The 17,656-nt window shown below is 28.6% G+C and overlaps 3 protein-coding genes and 1 long non-coding RNA gene across 4 annotated transcripts in view; all 4 read right to left on the bottom strand.

The window, feature by feature from the left end:
• Window positions 1-910, bottom strand: part of LOC136086541 (uncharacterized) — a 5,440-nt gene extending 4,530 nt beyond the window's left edge. Inside the window, exon 1 of the long non-coding RNA XR_010641405.1 lies at window positions 787-910. This is a non-coding gene — a long non-coding RNA (uncharacterized LOC136086541). The remainder of the gene's footprint in view (window positions 1-786) is intronic.
• A 380-nt stretch (window positions 911-1,290) lies between these two features.
• On the bottom strand, window positions 1,291-1,848 carry LOC136086242 (uncharacterized). The gene has a single exon (XM_065808529.1). The coding sequence runs from the start codon at window positions 1,846-1,848 to the stop codon at window positions 1,291-1,293; it is 558 nt and encodes a 185-aa protein (XP_065664601.1).
• A 4,809-nt stretch (window positions 1,849-6,657) lies between these two features.
• Window positions 6,658-10,101, bottom strand: LOC136086241 (uncharacterized). Its single transcript, XM_065808528.1, has one exon. It carries the CDS (start codon window positions 10,099-10,101, stop codon window positions 6,658-6,660), a length of 3,444 nt encoding a protein of 1,147 aa, XP_065664600.1.
• Window positions 10,102-10,175: 74 nt separating this feature from the next.
• LOC136086240 (uncharacterized) lies at window positions 10,176-11,909 on the bottom strand. The gene has a single exon (XM_065808526.1). It carries the CDS (start codon window positions 11,907-11,909, stop codon window positions 10,176-10,178), a length of 1,734 nt encoding a protein of 577 aa, XP_065664598.1.
• Between the last annotated feature and the right edge of the window lie 5,747 nt (window positions 11,910-17,656).

Below are 17,656 nucleotides of genomic sequence, written 5' to 3'. Positions count from 1 at the left end.
CTGAGAAATCAGTTGCGCAATCGAATTAGAGAAATGTCTATTTGATTTTTTCAGCGCCTTTTTAAAAATGCGTTATTTTTAATATATGCTAAAAAAGCGTGGCCGAGTTATCCAAAAAAAAAATAAATATCCGTGTTCACTCAAGGCGTGCGACCGCACGCCTCTCCTGGGAAGGCCTGCATAATCATCTTTTTGTGGGGAAAACATTGAACAAATCCGCATTAATAACCTGTTTTATATTGTACATAATAACATTAGCAATAAAAGTCATATATTATATACAATAATAATTTCATAAATACAATTCAAATATATATATTAATCGTATAATATTTAGATAATATAAAAAAATGAAAAAAATAAGTATTAACCTTTTTTAACAAGTAAAGCACAAGATCAAGATGTCATATATTACAAAAAGATAAAGTATATAATAATAATATATACATATATCAATAATAAATAACATAACACATTTGTTTATTGATATTATCTTGGATAAATTCTATAACCTTGTTGATAAAAACCAAATAATAGAAGAAAATCTATTTTCGGTTTTTATCTAATCGACTCTTGAGCAATAATGTATGCAGAAGTTCTACAGACATTATTATTGCTCAAGAATCAAGAATTAGTTCTGCTAGAACTTATAATTTGTCCATGTAGCTTACTTAATTTGATATTAAATTCGTTATAACATAACTTATTTTGTACTAAATTAAGTAAGCAAAATGGACAAATTCACCAGTCTAAAATATTATATCATAAAGTAGAAAAAAAGCATACCTTGTATTTGAGTTTAATCTTATTTGTGTGGCAAATAGGGACGCTTGGTACTAATTTATTTAAGTTAATTTGATGTAATTTGGATATTAGATATTACAACTTAAAATATATTGAACTATTTAGTTTTGTTTTGTTTTAAATGCATTGCGTTATAAGATCTTATATAGACCAATTTTTTTTTTTTAATTATGATTAAAGTACAATAAAAATTAATTATATCATCATAAAAGTAAAATAATTATAACTAATATAATGAATACAAAAACTATACTTTAAAAAAATAAATAATATAATAAAAAATATAATTTTATATTTCTTATCACAGGTTTTTATTAAGAATAAAAAAAGTTCCGTTAGACGCGATATTTTGGCACGTAACTTTCACGTAACTTTCACGTAAAATAGTAACCTGGACGAAGTCACCTAAAATACACGTGATTGAAACGTGAATAAATCGTTGCGTGCCTACTGGGAAGAACCAAAAAATATAAAAATTTAAAGAATTTAATTGATGGCACTCGTTTTCCTAAATTCCTTTATAATTAATTTATCATATACAACAATACAATATTTACCGTTTGTCCTGTGCAACTTTCTCTCTTCAAAAAGCTTTTTCCGTATCAACGCTGTTTCAATTGAATAATCTTCGTTAATAAATATTCCGGAGCCTTTAAGTTTGTTCGCATTTTTTAGTATTTTTATCTTATCTTTATAGTCAAGTAGTTTTATCACAATTGTTCTTGGCTTATTTAAATCAGGTTTACCTGTCCGATGGGCTCTTTCTATATTTACTCCAGTTACATTAAGTTTATTTTCTCGTAAGCTTAGTATTTTAGTTTCAGAATCATCCCAACTTTCTAAATCGTTTTCCAAAATTCCTTCGAAACGTAAATTGTTTCTTCTTTGACGATCTTCAAGCTGTCGAATTTTAGTTTTATCTTCATTTCCTAAATTAGAATTCATAGAAATCTTTTTCTCTAGGTTGATAACCTTTTTATCATGGCAATCTTGTGTAAACGATAAACTCTCTTCAATGTCTTTTTGAACTCTTTCATAATTCATGAACTCCCTCTTTGTCAAAATAAATTCCACTTTCCTGTTTTCATTTTCTTTTGTTAAAGATTCGCAAGTGTTTTATATATATATATATATATATATATATATATATATATATATATATATATATATATATATATATATATATATATATATATATATATATATATATATATATATATATATATATATATATATATATATATATATATATATATAGAAACATAAATTATATTTAATTTAAAAGAAATACAATCTAATTAGATAAAAATATCAAATTCCACTATATTTAGTTCAAATTAAAAAGAAAACGTTTTTTTAAATATTATAAAGGTAGTTGTCATTAAATGTCTTGGTTCGCAAAAAAGTTCGCATTTTACCGGTTTGCAGTTCGCAATTCGCATTTTATCGACTAACACTGACTTCTGTTAACATGAATAAATCAACAAACTATTTAAAGTAAAATAAAAAAATAATTTTTTATGCTTAAAAAGACAAAGTTGAAAACTGTGATAAAGCAAGAAAGGTTTGCTTTACAAACTTAAAACTTTCAGGCTATATTAATTAGGTAATGGCACAGGAGTTGAGACACTTTCATTAATTTCCTATGTTTTTTTACAAAAGTTATTACAAATAATCTAAAATAAGAATGAAAATTCACTAGGGTTGCCTAAAAAAAGACCTAAAAAATATTTATGCCTTGGTGCTGCTTCAACATTACTACTACATTATATTACATTACCACTATAAATTTATCGTGAAATTTTCCAATCAACTGGATTATTGGATCAAAAGATATTTAAAATAAGAAATTCGAAATAACTCAAAATAAAAACAGGCTATAGCTAATAAACAAACAAAAAACTATGATATAATAGTTAATAAGCTTCATAAGCTGGTACAGTTTGGTTTTCTTCATCCACAAATCCTTCCCTACTCTCTATACTATTCCCTACCCTATGACTCTCAGTTTCTTTTTTCGCTTAGTCGACTCTTTAGAGCACTTTCTATTCATTAATGTTATTCTTTGATTATCCAATTTCAAAGCATTAATTATTAAAAAATTATTAAATGGTATACCAAGCTCAACTTTTTTTATTTCGTATATTTTGCTGTTTATACAATAATATAAAAAAATTATTCCATAAAAAAAAGAAAATACATATATTTATATAAATAGACAGGGGCTCAGAGAAGTTATGGATGACCAGAGTCAACACAATCATTTCATAGAGCCTCTATGCGAGCTTTAACTAGTGCCAAGAAAATAAAATTATTATAACAAAATAAAATTAAAAAAAATTAAAAAAAAAACTCCGTTAAAATCTTTAAAAAAATAAGAAAACTCTGTAAAAAAAAAAATTAAAAATTAAAAAAAATAAAGAAAAAAAGACAATAAGAGGAATAAATTCTTTTGAATATATCAAAAAATCAGGTTAAAAAACGAAAATGTATATTAAAAAAACGATAGTGTATATGTTAAGTTTCAAAGCCGTCGTTTGATTTCAAAATTTCTTTTTTTATATAAAACTTAAACGAGTTACTGTTTCCACCATACTGATGTGGTTACTTTTAAAACTGTTCTATATCTTAGGCTTTCACAAATATTAAAAAAATACCACATAAAACGACAGCATCATTCAAAATTTATTCTGAAAGTTAAAGATAATTGCCTAACTAACAAGAAAAAACCAAATAGTATAAAAAAATCAATATTTCTATTAGAGTTAGGTAACTACAAAAACTTTTCAAAAGTGGTGCAAAGTAACCCCCGATGGAATAAAGTAGCCCAGGTAGACGGTACACTTATCTAGATTGTTCTCAAGAATCAGTTTAGAACCACACTCAGGACATTTACTAACATCTGCTATAATATCTTTAAGTATAGAAAGTTAATAACAATATTATATTCATCACCTGGAACATATATCAAAGGTTTTGAAACACAACTAATTTTTTTAAAACTTGAAGAGGTAACATTTTTGTTTAATGACAACAACTGTTTTTTTGGCTGGTCTGTAGCGTGTTGGTTACCACAAAACTTCTTTTTATGTTCGGAAGGAATTTATCTTTGCATATTTTTTTTTCTGCTTTAAAAACAAACTTTGTTTGGAAAAAAACAACAATAGCAATAATAAAAGAAATACTTTAACTTGGTTGATTGTAAAAACCGCAATAATTGCGTAAAGAACTCTTATTTCATATATTGTGGTAAAAATATTTTTTTAAAGTAGGAGTTTAAATAAGTGTTGCCTTACTTCTTCAGCTTAAATATTATATTTAATATGTACTATATATATATATATATATATATATATATATATATATATATATATATATATATATATATATATATATATATATATATATATATATATATATATATATATATATATACACATATATGTATATATATATATATATATATATATATATATATATATATATATATATATATATATATATATATATATATATATATATATATAATGTTATACTATTATACGATACTTTTTTCTAGTGAGCAAATCTAGGTTTCGCGTTTTTTGTAAAGTCAAGACACGAATTATTTAAATATATTTAAACCATCTATACTCATTTTCTTAATAATTTGCGATAAATTTGGTTTATTAAATCAAATAAATCTTTTCAATATGTTATAGCAAAATTTGTTATAACTTGTTCACTATTGTACGCTTGTACTATTAAAAATGAATTTGATATGCAAGCATTTATTATATTTGGGTCAGGATTTTATAAAAAACGCGAAACCTCACTAGAAAAAAGTTTCAATCTATTTATTAAACCTTGATTATGCAAGTTTTCCAGCTTAAAAAGAGGGTTGTTTCAATCTTAAGGATTCGTTGCTATAGCGTTGCTAGAGTCATAAATTTATGACGTGTAACATAAAAATGAACTTTAACCCATCTATTTAATATTTTATTCAATACCAATAATATTTTTTAATTTATTATACTTTTTTGCATAAAAATAAGCCAACAAATTTTTTCTTTTGACTTTTGACAATTAAATGGAGATATAAATCTTAATCGTACTTAAAATTAAAGTAAAACTTTTAGTAAGATCAAACTAAATTAGGAAACAAATAAAAAACGAGCAAAATTAGATTAAATTAAAAAATTTATAACATGTCTAATTGCCTAACTTAAAGTATTTTCGCTATTGAACTACCTGCCTGCCATATCTAAAACTCGTCGATATAATATATCGACGAGTTTTAGATATGGCAGGCAGGTAGTTCAAAATACAAAATTTATACAACTACTGACCTATGTGCAATAAAAGTGCACATAATATGTGCACTTTTATTGCTCTTACATAGGTCAGTAGTTGTATAAAGTTCTATTTTTGTATCTCTAAAAGTTATAAATCATACAAACTTTTCATTGGATGTATTAACAAAATTCACTCAAAGAAATAATAATTTATAGTATTAAATCTGTTACTTTCGTTGTTTGGTTTATTCGGCACTGCTATTCATTTAATTGTGTAAAATTAAATTAAATCAGATAACTTGCAAAAAGTTAACTGAAGTTATTAATAAGTAATTTAATATGCAAACAATCGCTTGACATAGAAACAATACTTAACGCTTAATCATTCTCTTATAACACATTATAAAAATGTCTCGATAGGTTTTGAAAATTAAAAAATGAAAATTTTCTTTAAGATGTCAAGACAAATGATAAAAAAAAAAAAATACTTTCTCTTGAATATGTCTAGTCTTTTACGACCGCTAGAGTGCACAACATGATAAATTCCTTTGTTGAGCAAAATTGATGAAGTTTTGTATTTCTGGTTAATTAAAACGTTGCCTTTCCGGATCTGTCGGTAAAAAAAATTTTCTGACGCGTGGTTTGATTTATAAGGACTCAAAAGGGTGCTCATTATAAAATTTATTTCTAAAAAAAAAATCTTATTATAATTAAATTTTTTTTTTGTCTTTTTTTTGTTTATGATCTGCGTTGGAATTTTTTTTTTTAATTTTTGTGCATTTCTTAAAAAAAAGTATAAGAAAAAGTAATTTTTGGACAGCAGCTTACCTCGTGTCTATCAGAGATCGCTAGAAATTTAAGAAATGTTTCCAAATAGGCTTAAAATGTCGGCAGTGCTATCAACAAAAAGTTACAAAGCGATTTTTACAAAAAATAGAATTTCCTGAAATAGCTTGTCAATCAAGGGAAATTTCAATAATTTTTAGTTATTTTGTTATAAAGTATATGTACAGTATATATCATTATTTTGTTATAAAATTTTGTTATTAAAATATTTTGTTATAAGCTAGCTAAAGTTATTTATGGTTTTTTTACGAGTCGTAACTTAGTAAATTTTTTTTATTTCTTAGTAAATTTCTTTTATTTCTTATTGGTTGTTGTTACATTTTTTTTTATCGAATACGTATAATTTTGTTTTCGGAAATTTTAAAATAAATAATAAATAAATAATAATGTTAATGTCTTGATATATAGGTTTGATATATACTTTCCAGGCAAGATCGGGAGTAAGAGTTAATCCTAGAGGATGAAGAGTAGATGACTCATCGAGTACTAAAGAGTTTAGAAGGGACTCTAGTAATAAATCACGTAGATAAGATTACTTTACAATATATTTCTTGAAGATACGACTCGTTATTTACAATAAACCCTTGTATCACGCCAAGTGAATACGCCAAGTCACACGTTGTAATATAAACGCAAGAGTAAGAGCAAGAGAGAGAGAGCAAGAGAGCGAGAAAGTAGCGCTTTCTCTTATATATATAAAAACAAGAAACCAACTGGCTGCTGCGTTAGCAAACTAACGCAACACTGCGGCCGGCACTTTTAAATTGTTTTTTAAAATTTCAATGTTCTTTTCACTCACAAATGTTACTTGAGTTGATTGTTCTTCAATATCGTAATGTCTTTCTAACAGATAAAGTTTATTTGCTGTTCTTTTAATAATAACAGATCTATCGCCAGAGATGACACGTATTTCGGCAGCACGTACTTGACCATCATTTGAATATCGCAGCCTTTGTATAATGCCCATTTTCCACACTGAACGTGGAACCTTTGGATCGTCGATTATCACAACATCGCCGACTTTCATTTGAAATCCCCAACTTCGATGTGTCACGCTTTTATGCAATTCTCGTAAACTTGTTAAATATTCTCCTTTCCAGATATGCCAATAAAAATCCAAAATTGCTTTTTGGTGTAAATATTTTTGCTTATCATCGAATTGGTCTGTAGGTAAAAGGTTATTAAGATTCGCAGATTCTAAAGGTAATTTCCTCCCAAACACGAGATGATTTGGGGTTAGTGGTTCGTCACCAGGCACATCGTAAAGAAATGTAATCGGCCTGTTATTGATAGTAACAACAATTTCAGCCAGAATAGTAGTCATTTCTTCGTAAGTTACTCTTGATGTTCCAAGCACTTTTTTAATCACTCTTTTGGTGGTTCGGATCATTCTTTCGAATACCCCTCCCCACCAGGGAGCTGCTGGAACGTTAAAACACCATCGTATACGTCGTAAACTCGTGAAGCTTTGAGTTTCTTCCGCAGAGAAGTTAGAACCATTATCACTTATGAATTGTAAGGGTGCGCCAAAGCGACTAATAAAGCGCCGAAGACCACGAATGCAAGCTTCCGCTGAACAATCGGGCACCAAATCTAAATAAAGAAAACGTGTACTACAACATGTAGCGACAAATATCCACGCTTTGTACATCATATTAGATTCATAAATATTTTTAATCATAATTGGACCGCAAAGATCTACTCCAACGTACTTAAATGCATATTTATCACTAACTCTCGATAAGGGTAGAGGCGGAGAATTCGGATATATATAGGGTTTACTGTCAAATCTTCTGCAAACATGACAATTTCTAATTATAGTCTTAATTAGACTACGAGATTTTGACAACCAAAACTTAGTTCTCAATTCATTTAATGTTTCTTTAACACCACCATGTTTAGTAATATAATGATAATGTAATATAATTAAATTTGAAAAGTAACTCTTAATAGGTAAGTATATAGGAAACTTAGAATCAAAGGGAATCGGTGCGTTACTAAGACGACCTTTACAACGAATTAATTCATTAACAGTAAAAAATCCTAAATCTCTTTTAAGTTGGTTGTAAGACTCACTATTAAAAATACTTTTCTGAATAAATTTAATCCACAACAATTCCGCATTATTTAGTTCTAAAGTAGTTATTGTATAAAAATCATTATTGAATTCTTTTTTAATAATGCGAACAAAACGTAAAACTAAAGCTGTAACCTTAAGAAGACGATCGTATGTTTTAAAATTCTTGATATTCATAAAATCTAAATTAACTATAGAATGTTCTGAAGTAATTAAAGTTGCGACTTCAGACAGAGAATCTCCTTGCTTGCTTAAATCAAATGAAGGCCATGAAATAAAATCATTAAATAGAAAACTTGGACCTTTAAACCAAAGGTCGTTTTTTTGAAAAGTACTAAATCTACATCCGCGAGATATAATATCCGCGGGATTTCTTTCACTTTCAATATAACTCCAAAAATTAATATCATACAAAGAACGAATTTTTTCTAAGCGTTTCTGAACAAAAGCTTCATATTTTTTATTTACATTGTTTACCCAATTAAGACAAATAATAGAATCAGAAAATAACTTGATGCAAGAAATATTTAAAACACAAGATAATTCTTTATATACAACTATAAACAAATTAGCTAATAATAACATTGCCCTTAATTCTAACTTAGGAATAGTATTTTTAAGCAAAGGAGAAACTCTAGATTTAGAAGTAACTAGACAAGAATTCGCAACTCCCTCAGCGCTACTCCTTAAATAAATACAACACCCATACGCTTTTAGGCTCGCATCGCAAAAACCATATAATTCAAATTTGATGTTTTGGATGTTGTCTACACACTTACTATACCATCTTGGAACACAGATAAAAGGTACTAAACCTAAATCATTAATAATATCATTCCATTCAATCAATATATCATCTCCTATAAGTGAATTCCAACCTAACTTTAACTTACAAATCGACTGAAATAATATCTTACATCTTACAATAATGGGATTCACTAATCCCAAAGGATCATAAAAACTTGCAATGAATTTAAGAATACTTCTTTTAGAAGGTTTATTGTGCACTAAATATAATAAATCCTGAAAGGAAAAAATAAAGTTATCTTCAATTTTATCCCATTTTAAACCAAGAACTTTTGTTATGTCACTTGAGGTTGGATTGTCCTCTTTGATTAAACTATTAAGCTCCATTGAATTTGACTCGAATTTCCTAAGGTAAAAATTTCCTTCTCTTAAACACGATTTCGCTTTATTATAAAATAAAAGTCCTTCGGCAACAGAATCGAAGCTTGCATTAAAATCATCTACATGTAACGATTGAATTAATTTCTTGCTAAATTCAAAATCGTTCGCAGCATAATGTTTAGCGTGATTAATTAAGGTCGCAGATAATAAGAAAGGAGAAGAAGTCACGCCAAACAAAACTCGACATAATCGATAAACACTTAAATCAGCACTTTTTAAATTATTATTGTCTAAATCAAATAAGTCTTTGTACCATAGAAATCTTACAAAGTCACGATGCTTTTCAGCTAATGCGATGTTTAAAAAAGCTTTCTCAATATCGGCAATTATAGCGATCCGCTTTGCACGAAAACGTAAAAGTATACTATATAATGAAGTTGTAAGTGATGGTCCTGAAAATAGACACTCATTTAACGAAGGACCAGATGTGCAAGCACTTGCATCGAAAACTATACGCACTTTTGAAGTTAGTTTATCTTCACGTATTACAGGGCGGTGAGGTAAATAGTGAACGTCACCAATATTTGATTCAAAATTAGAGACTTTCTCAATAATGCCTTTAGATAATTGATCCTTAATAATATTATTGTAAGATGCAAATAAATCTCTATCGCTTGCAAGTTTTTTCTCTAATGCTAAAAACCTAGACTTGCATAAATTATAATTGTCGCCTATCACCGGATGATCTGTTTTAAAAGGCAATTCAACTTCATACATTAAACCATTAAACTTAATATTTTTCTGAAAGTTTTCATAAACAATCTTATCACTTTCACTAATTTTGGAATCATCCCATAATAAATTTAAGTCATTTTTAATTAAAACTTGTTCCCTATTAAAATTAGAAGCAACCTTTAAAACATGAGAAGTTAAAACAGTTGAATAATCAAATTGATCCCTATTAACTATCATGGGACCACTTATTAAATATCCTAATTTAGATTTAATCGCTACGGGACCAGTAGCTCCCCTAATAATAGAATTGTCTATAAACTTCCAATAAAGTTTGCTCCTATTAAAATGTCAACTGATAAATTTTCTTTAGAATTATTATGATCGGCTAATTTAAGACCCTTAAGATGTTTATAATTATTACGTGCTATATTAATATGCTGCCCACTTAAAGGGGAACATATATCCTTTACAAAACATTCAATACTTATAAAATAACCATAAATACTTTTGATAGAAACTCTCACTCTATCTAAGACTTCAGAAATGCTACCGTGCCCAAATGTTTTAATGTTAATTTCTTTACTATTAATACGTTTTAGGTTAAGTTTGGCACAAGTCTCAGGAGTTACGTAGCTTAGTTGCGAACAATTATCAAATAAAATTCGGCATGTAGCAAATCTGGCATGATCTTGATTTTTAACAGTAGCTATTGCTGTTTGTAACAATACGGTTTCAGTAGGTTGAAGAACAGATTTAGAAGCAGAAAGAAAAGATGTACTCGCTACTGAAGTCAACTCGCTGTCTTTGTTGTTATTATGTTTATCTCTATTGTCACTGTCACAAATAGATACATGATGAAATCGATTGCATTTAAAACATTTTAATTTTGATGAACACTTATTGCTATAATGTTTATTACTAAGACAACGAAAACAACACTTTTTATCACTTAGAATCTTTTTTCTAGCCGTAATGTTAGTTACTAATTTACACTGATGCGATTTGTGGTTATTATCGCAAAATAAACACACAGGTGAATAAGAATCATTTCTTTTATAATTATAAGTTTTCTTATCGTATTTACTATTTGAATTATCACTCGAATGAAACGTACTGGCAGTGAAAGGTAAAGTATTTCCGTTAGAAGAATTTATGTGTTCTCGCGCTCTTAACTCAGATTTTAAAATATCGAACACATCTTTAATTTCCCAGGTTCCATCTTCATCTAATTTACGACTAATAATTAAATTGAGCTCCTCTGGAAGTTTTTCAAGTATTATTGGTACAAGTAAAGACCCATACATCGAGGAATTAATACCAATATTTTCTAGACTACGTATCTGAATTTCCACAGTATCTAGAAGATTTCGCAAAGAACTTATATTTTTAATATTGTTAATGCGTTCAAGCTTTAATAATTTTTTCATATAAAAAGAAACTGTCAATTGTTTACTCGAAAATCTTTGTTTTAAAATATCTAAAGCTATAATGTAATTATCGTTAGAAAGCGACAGACCATTAATAGCTGAATATGCTTGACCTTGAACCAAGTTCCTTAAATAAGTCATTTTTTGAATATTACTTAGGTCATCGTTTTTATTTATCGCACAGTCGAAATTTTCCCAAAAGGGTTGCCAATTTTCCCAATTGCCGTCAAATGCTTCAATTTTTAAGGTTGGAAGCTTAATCATTTTATTACTTTTAAATGTTACTGTAGAACTCGCATCATCGTTAGATTTAATAGAAAATTTATTTAAAAAATTGCTTATTTTTGAATTCTCTCTTTTAAAGCTTAATGTAAAGTCAATAGCTAAATCATCGTTAATTTGTAACTCATCCGCGTCATCAATTAAAATTGAAATTTCATCATCTAAAATCTTAATTCTCTCAAATCTATCATTCGCCGTTTCTCTTAGATTAATAAGTTCAGATAAATTTTCATTATGGTTAACGTCTTCCATTAAATCGTTTGCCTGATCGAATATTTTTTTAATAGAATTGACATTCATAGTTCGCACTCTTCTTTTTGTTGTTAGTACAGACATTTCACAAATCTTACGTCAAATTTAAAGGAGAATTTCTAACTTAAAAGTATTTATTACACAATAAAGAAAGGCAATTAATTTTAGAATGTTTTAGTTAAATAGAACGTTTTAAAGTTTAAATTTTCACGGACTTTAAAATTTTTAATAGCGTACAATAACTTGTTTAAAAGAAATTTATCAGTAAACGAAAAACACAGAGCAATAAAATAAAATTCAAAATGGCAGAAAGTATTTTGAACAACTGAATTTAATCTTAAGAAGTTTCGCAAAAGGATATCGCAAATCTTGTCTAATTTATCCTTAATATCATTTAATCTTATTTTCCTATACATACGATATGTTAACCTAAATATAGTCTAAAATCACTAAACATAAATTTAAATCTCAAATAATAAAATCACTTAGCTGGTAACTTGGTCTTTAAACGTAATTCTTTAAACGTAAATCGTATTCTCCACGAAGAACAGCATCAATTTCACCTAAATTAATATATAATAATCTGTAGTAGTCTTATCATAAATCTCAAAAAAATCAACTATCAAAAGAATTGATAAAAATAAAAACAACTTAGCTAGTTAAATCTTCGATTATCTTTTTAATCGTGGGCTCCATAAAGAGTTTAGAAGGGACTCTAGTAATAAATCACGTAGATAAGATTACTTTACAATATATTTCTTGAAGATACGACTCGTTATTTACAATAAACCCTTGTATCACGCCAAGTGAATACGCCAAGTCACACGTTGTAATATAAACGCAAGAGTAAGAGCAAGAGAGAGAGAGCAAGAGAGCGAGAAAGTAGCGCTTTCTCTTATATATATAAAAACAAGAAACCAACTGGCTGCTGCGTTAGCAAACTAACGCAACAAGTACATCACCGTTCATAAATAGAGGAAGATAAATAGAGTTTTATCTGTATTGAAATTCACCAGCTACTTTGAGCCCCATGCTGTAGCAGAAGTGATATCCTTTTCAAGCTCAAATGCCCCCTCCAAGCAATCAGAGAGTGTTGGTTTCTTATTACGACAAGAATAAATGGTAGTACCATCAGCAAACAATGCCACTTTAGATGTGAGAATATCTGGAAGATCGTTAATGCAAATTAAAAAGAGTATAGGGCCAGGGATAGAACCTTGAGCAACCCCTGAAGTTACAGAATAAGAGGAAGAGTGTTGTCCATCGAGGAAAATTTTTATACTACGATTGGAAAGGAAGGATTCAATAATCTTAAAGATGTTGCCAGATACACCATAAGAAGAAAGCTTATGGAGAAGACCAGCATGCCAAACTTTATCAAAAGCTTTGGAAATGTAAAGAGCGATGGCTTAACCTCTCCACCTTTATCTAATGCATGATAAAACCTATCGGTTATTACTGTTAGCAAATCAGCTGTAGAACGAGAAGATCGAAATCCGTATTGTTGGTGATAAAGTTATTAGATTCAAGATGAGAAATTAAGCGTTTGTTAATTAAAGATTTAAAAACTTTGCTTTTTGTTAGGAAGAAGACAAATGGGACGGTGGTTAGACGAATCAGATCGCTCTCTCTAGAACTTTTGAAGATAGGGATAACAGATGCCGCTTTCCAGCAGGCTGGAAAACAAGACTCTGATAAGCACTTGTTAAATAGTTTTGAGATTATAGACGACAGCTCTGGAGAACACTTTTGCAAGAAAATAACAGGTATGTTGTCTGGGCCACAAGCTGTAGAAGAGTCTAGGCAGGAAATCACTTTAGAAACAGAAGCTGGAGTGATACGAATATCAAGCAATGGATCAACCTGTTTGTTGGCAATATCAGGTATAACGCAAGTAGTGGAATCAAGAGATGATATTGATGAAAAGTTTTTAGCAAGCAATTCAGCTTTGTCTTTAGGTGAGGTATGAACCATACAAGAGAGATGGAATTAAAGACTTGCCCTTATTATTAATACTAATAAAGATTCTCCAGAAGTCACGAGAGCCTAATTTTTGAGATGAGATACGAGATTTCATGACCTAATAATAGCAGGCTTTGGCGTTAGACAAAACCTTTTTACAATGGTTTCTATCAGTAATAAACAGACGTCTGTTTTCTGGAGAATTGTTTTGCTGATAGATATGGAAGTAAATGCTTTGATTGGCAATCGCAGCAGCACAGTGTGAGGAAAACCATGGAGGAGAGTGAGGCTTGACCTGGAGTCGTTGAGAGGGAACAAAAGATGTCAGCCTGAATACACGAAGTTATGTAAGAAGCGCATTTGTCGACAGGAAGACAAAAGATTTCTACCCAAGGGCCATCACGAAGAAAATCACGGAAAGAATCTCAGTCAGCTTTACTGAAGTTGTAAGAGGTTCGATAATAGGGGGATTCAGATGATGAAGAAGAATGAGATGCTAATTTTAGAGAGCTCAAACTGTGATCAGAAGCACTTAAGGGTGAATGTGGAGAAACTGAGCTCTGACTAGGATCAGAAACGAGGCATAAGTAGAGTAGTGAAGGTAAATGATTCGGGTTGTCTGAAAAACGAATTGGAAAGTTGACTATTTGAGTTAGAGATTGAGAAAGGCAAAAGTTGTGGGTTTTAATGTCTGCAGAACCACTGACACTAGAGCCAAGCCAATCAGAGTGGTGAGTATTAAAGTCACCGACAACAATTATATTAGCTGATGGATAAAGAGAGGGGGCTTGGTCAATATGATCAGAAATAACATCAAAAAGAGTGCAATCTTGAAATGAAGGAGAGCGATATAGATAATAGAGAAAGGCAATAGAGTGAAGTGGTGCTAAACGAAAGTACATAAATGAATAGTCTGTGGATTCAAACCTAGTTTCACGACAAATGGGTGAATTCTTACGAATGTAAATGCCCAGGCCAAGCATGTGGCTATTGGAGTCTTTACGAATTAAAGGAAGATAACCATCAACACTAAGATCACAAGATGAGACAGCTGAACTCAAATTAGTCTCACAAAGAGCAAGTAGGTCTGGTGAACTTGCAAGAGATACGACTCAACAGAAATAAAGTTACTTCGAAGACCACGAATATTAGTGAATGATAAGTTCAGAGAACTTGGTGATGATGATGGTTTTTTGTGTTTTATAGTTTTAGACTTTATTCATTTTTAAATTTGTACCTGTTATAATTTGGTAATTTATAGATTTTATTTTGTAGGTATAAATTTATTGTACAAATTAAATCAATCGCCTGAAAAAAAGGCATATTAGAAAAATTGTTACGAAGCCGAAACCAAAAGTGTGTCATGGTGCGCCACTTTCCCCTACTTGTAAGTTTTATATAATCTTTTATAAAATGAGAACTTGTAAATTTATATACTAAAAAAGTTTTTGAAAATACTTTACACTTACTATAGGGGTTTGGTAACAAAACGTCTGTCTTCTACTTGCTCCTGTCGTTCTTAAATTTCGTTTAAATTTTATTGATGAAACTTATAAAACAAGAGCATGGTAAACTGTTTATAAAAACAAAACGAAAAAAAAATAAAGTAAAGAATAAAAAAAAATAGTAATAATAATAATATAATGGACTTTAGCAACTTTAGGGTAATGTTTTTTTCTATAGCATTTTTTTATGAAAATTGTATTTGTTTCATTTACTATTTCAAATATAGTATAACTTATTTTCACAATTTTTACCGATTGTTTGTTTCCATCATACTTGTTATTACCCATTATTCACAAAAAAATAAAACACAAAAATACAACATAAAATACCAAATATTTCAAAGTTGATATTACTCACATATCAGGTCAGGTGAATAAAAAAAAGCAATCGCTTTGAGTAAAAGTAAACGCTAAAAGCAAATGCTTACTGCATAGGCAGTTGCTCAAAAACACGTGAAATTAGTTTTGTTCACAAGTAAATGCTTTTGTTTTGGAGTAAAAGCTATATGCCGTTACCAATAAAATCGTTTATTTTACCTGAATGTTTAAAAATGACTGCTGCTAACTAGACTGAAATTAACAATACATAAGTTAAATTATATGGCTGAGCAAAGATTTTAAAAATGTCTGAAGAAAAAACGTTTGATATTCATTGAACTGAAAATAAGCCTATAAAGCTTTCATAAGGCGAACAAAATATTTGTGAATTGCTATACTTAGAATGCTATCCAAGAAAGATTATATTCCGTAAATCGATATTATTAATGGTGTTTGTTCAATGCTGTTGGTGGTACCCTTTGAGCATTACAGGTTTTAATTTTTCGTTGTGGAAACATTTGGGCCATTTTATTTTTAATGTTCTTTAAGAAACTAATAAAAATCATGTTTCTTACTGTTCACTGTACCTAATACCTTGATTGTCTAACCGATTACATTATGCGAATGTATAAAATGCAATTTTTTCAAACGTGATATATACTTAAATACCCTTTAATAAATAATACGTAAAATTTTTATTCACGTAAAGTTAAGTAATTACTCTAAAAACGCTGAGTATTAGCAGTTGCATTTTTTTATTCACCTGACCTATTGTTTTGTAAAGTTATGAGATAAAATTATTAATTATGCCATAATCATTACGGCGTAATTTATAATTATACCGCTTGAACGTTATATTTTTTTCTAATTCAACTAAAATCAACTAAGCTTAAAGTCTTGAAAAATTAATAAAAACCCAAAAAAGTTAAACATTTAATGTTGAAACCATAAATTGTATATTGCGTGAGAGTGTGCGAGAAAGACTTTTGATATAAAACGTTTATTTAAAAGTTTCTTTTAAAGAGTTTAAACATTACTGATCAAAAATTAAATAGTTCGGAAATTTTAGAGACGAGTGTCATATATTATAAAATGAAGACATTATTTTTTCGTAATAAAAAAAAATGTTTTGGAATGCTCCCTTGATTTAAAATTCAAATTTTAAAAATAAAACACGTCATTAAATGTTATTTAAGATCAGAGGCAGCTTTATATGATATAGGTCTAGTTATTAGGGGTTAAAACCAATACTTTCGCGTTAACAAAACATAAAATCTCACTGTTTTACGCATTTAAATAAAAAGATTTAAATCACCCTTTTGTGTTTTTTTATTGATAGTGAAGATAAAATATTTTAGACGTTAGATATAGACGAATGAGCATGTTGTAACATAAAGTTCTAATGCTCAACATTTAATAGCTGGATAATAGTTATATTAATTTTTACTTGGTATATAACAATATTCCTTATGTTATGATAACTTTTTATGACAAAGTTGCATTTTTTCGTTACTAAAATGGTACGGTATAATTTTCTCTTTTAATATGTGTTTTTTAGTGGATATAATGTTTTAAATATTAGAGAATACAATATTTTAGATAATTTTTTTAAAATAAGGTTAGAAAACCATAGATAAAGTCACCATGAGTTACCATAGGTTAAATAACCTCAAAACGAAAGCTCAGATTGGATAACATTGATACTAATTAAGTATTACTATTTTGTTAAGCAATTTTGCTTCTGTAAGTTATTTAAAGTTTTATAATATAAAAGTTTATGAGTATTAAGTGTTAAAAACGACGATTTTGTTTTCAACAAACATGCGTTTTGTTGTTTAAAAACAGTTCCGCAGTTTGCAGTTAAAACAGTTTGTATTTTTACTTTCAATTTATATTATTTATCTAGTTTTATTTTAAGAACTAAATTATATGCAGAAACAGGGTTAATTAACATGCTTTCACTAATCGAGAATGCTTTCACTCTTAAACTTAAACAATATAATTACTAGATTAAACATTTTTTTAAAAATAAAATCAGTTTGAAAA

Source organism: Hydra vulgaris, chromosome 10, assembly GCF_038396675.1.
Source record: "Hydra vulgaris chromosome 10, alternate assembly HydraT2T_AEP".
In the NCBI taxonomy this organism is placed as follows: Eukaryota; Metazoa; Cnidaria; class Hydrozoa; order Anthoathecata; family Hydridae; genus Hydra; species Hydra vulgaris.
This window is presented reverse-complemented; position numbering and strand designations above follow the sequence as displayed.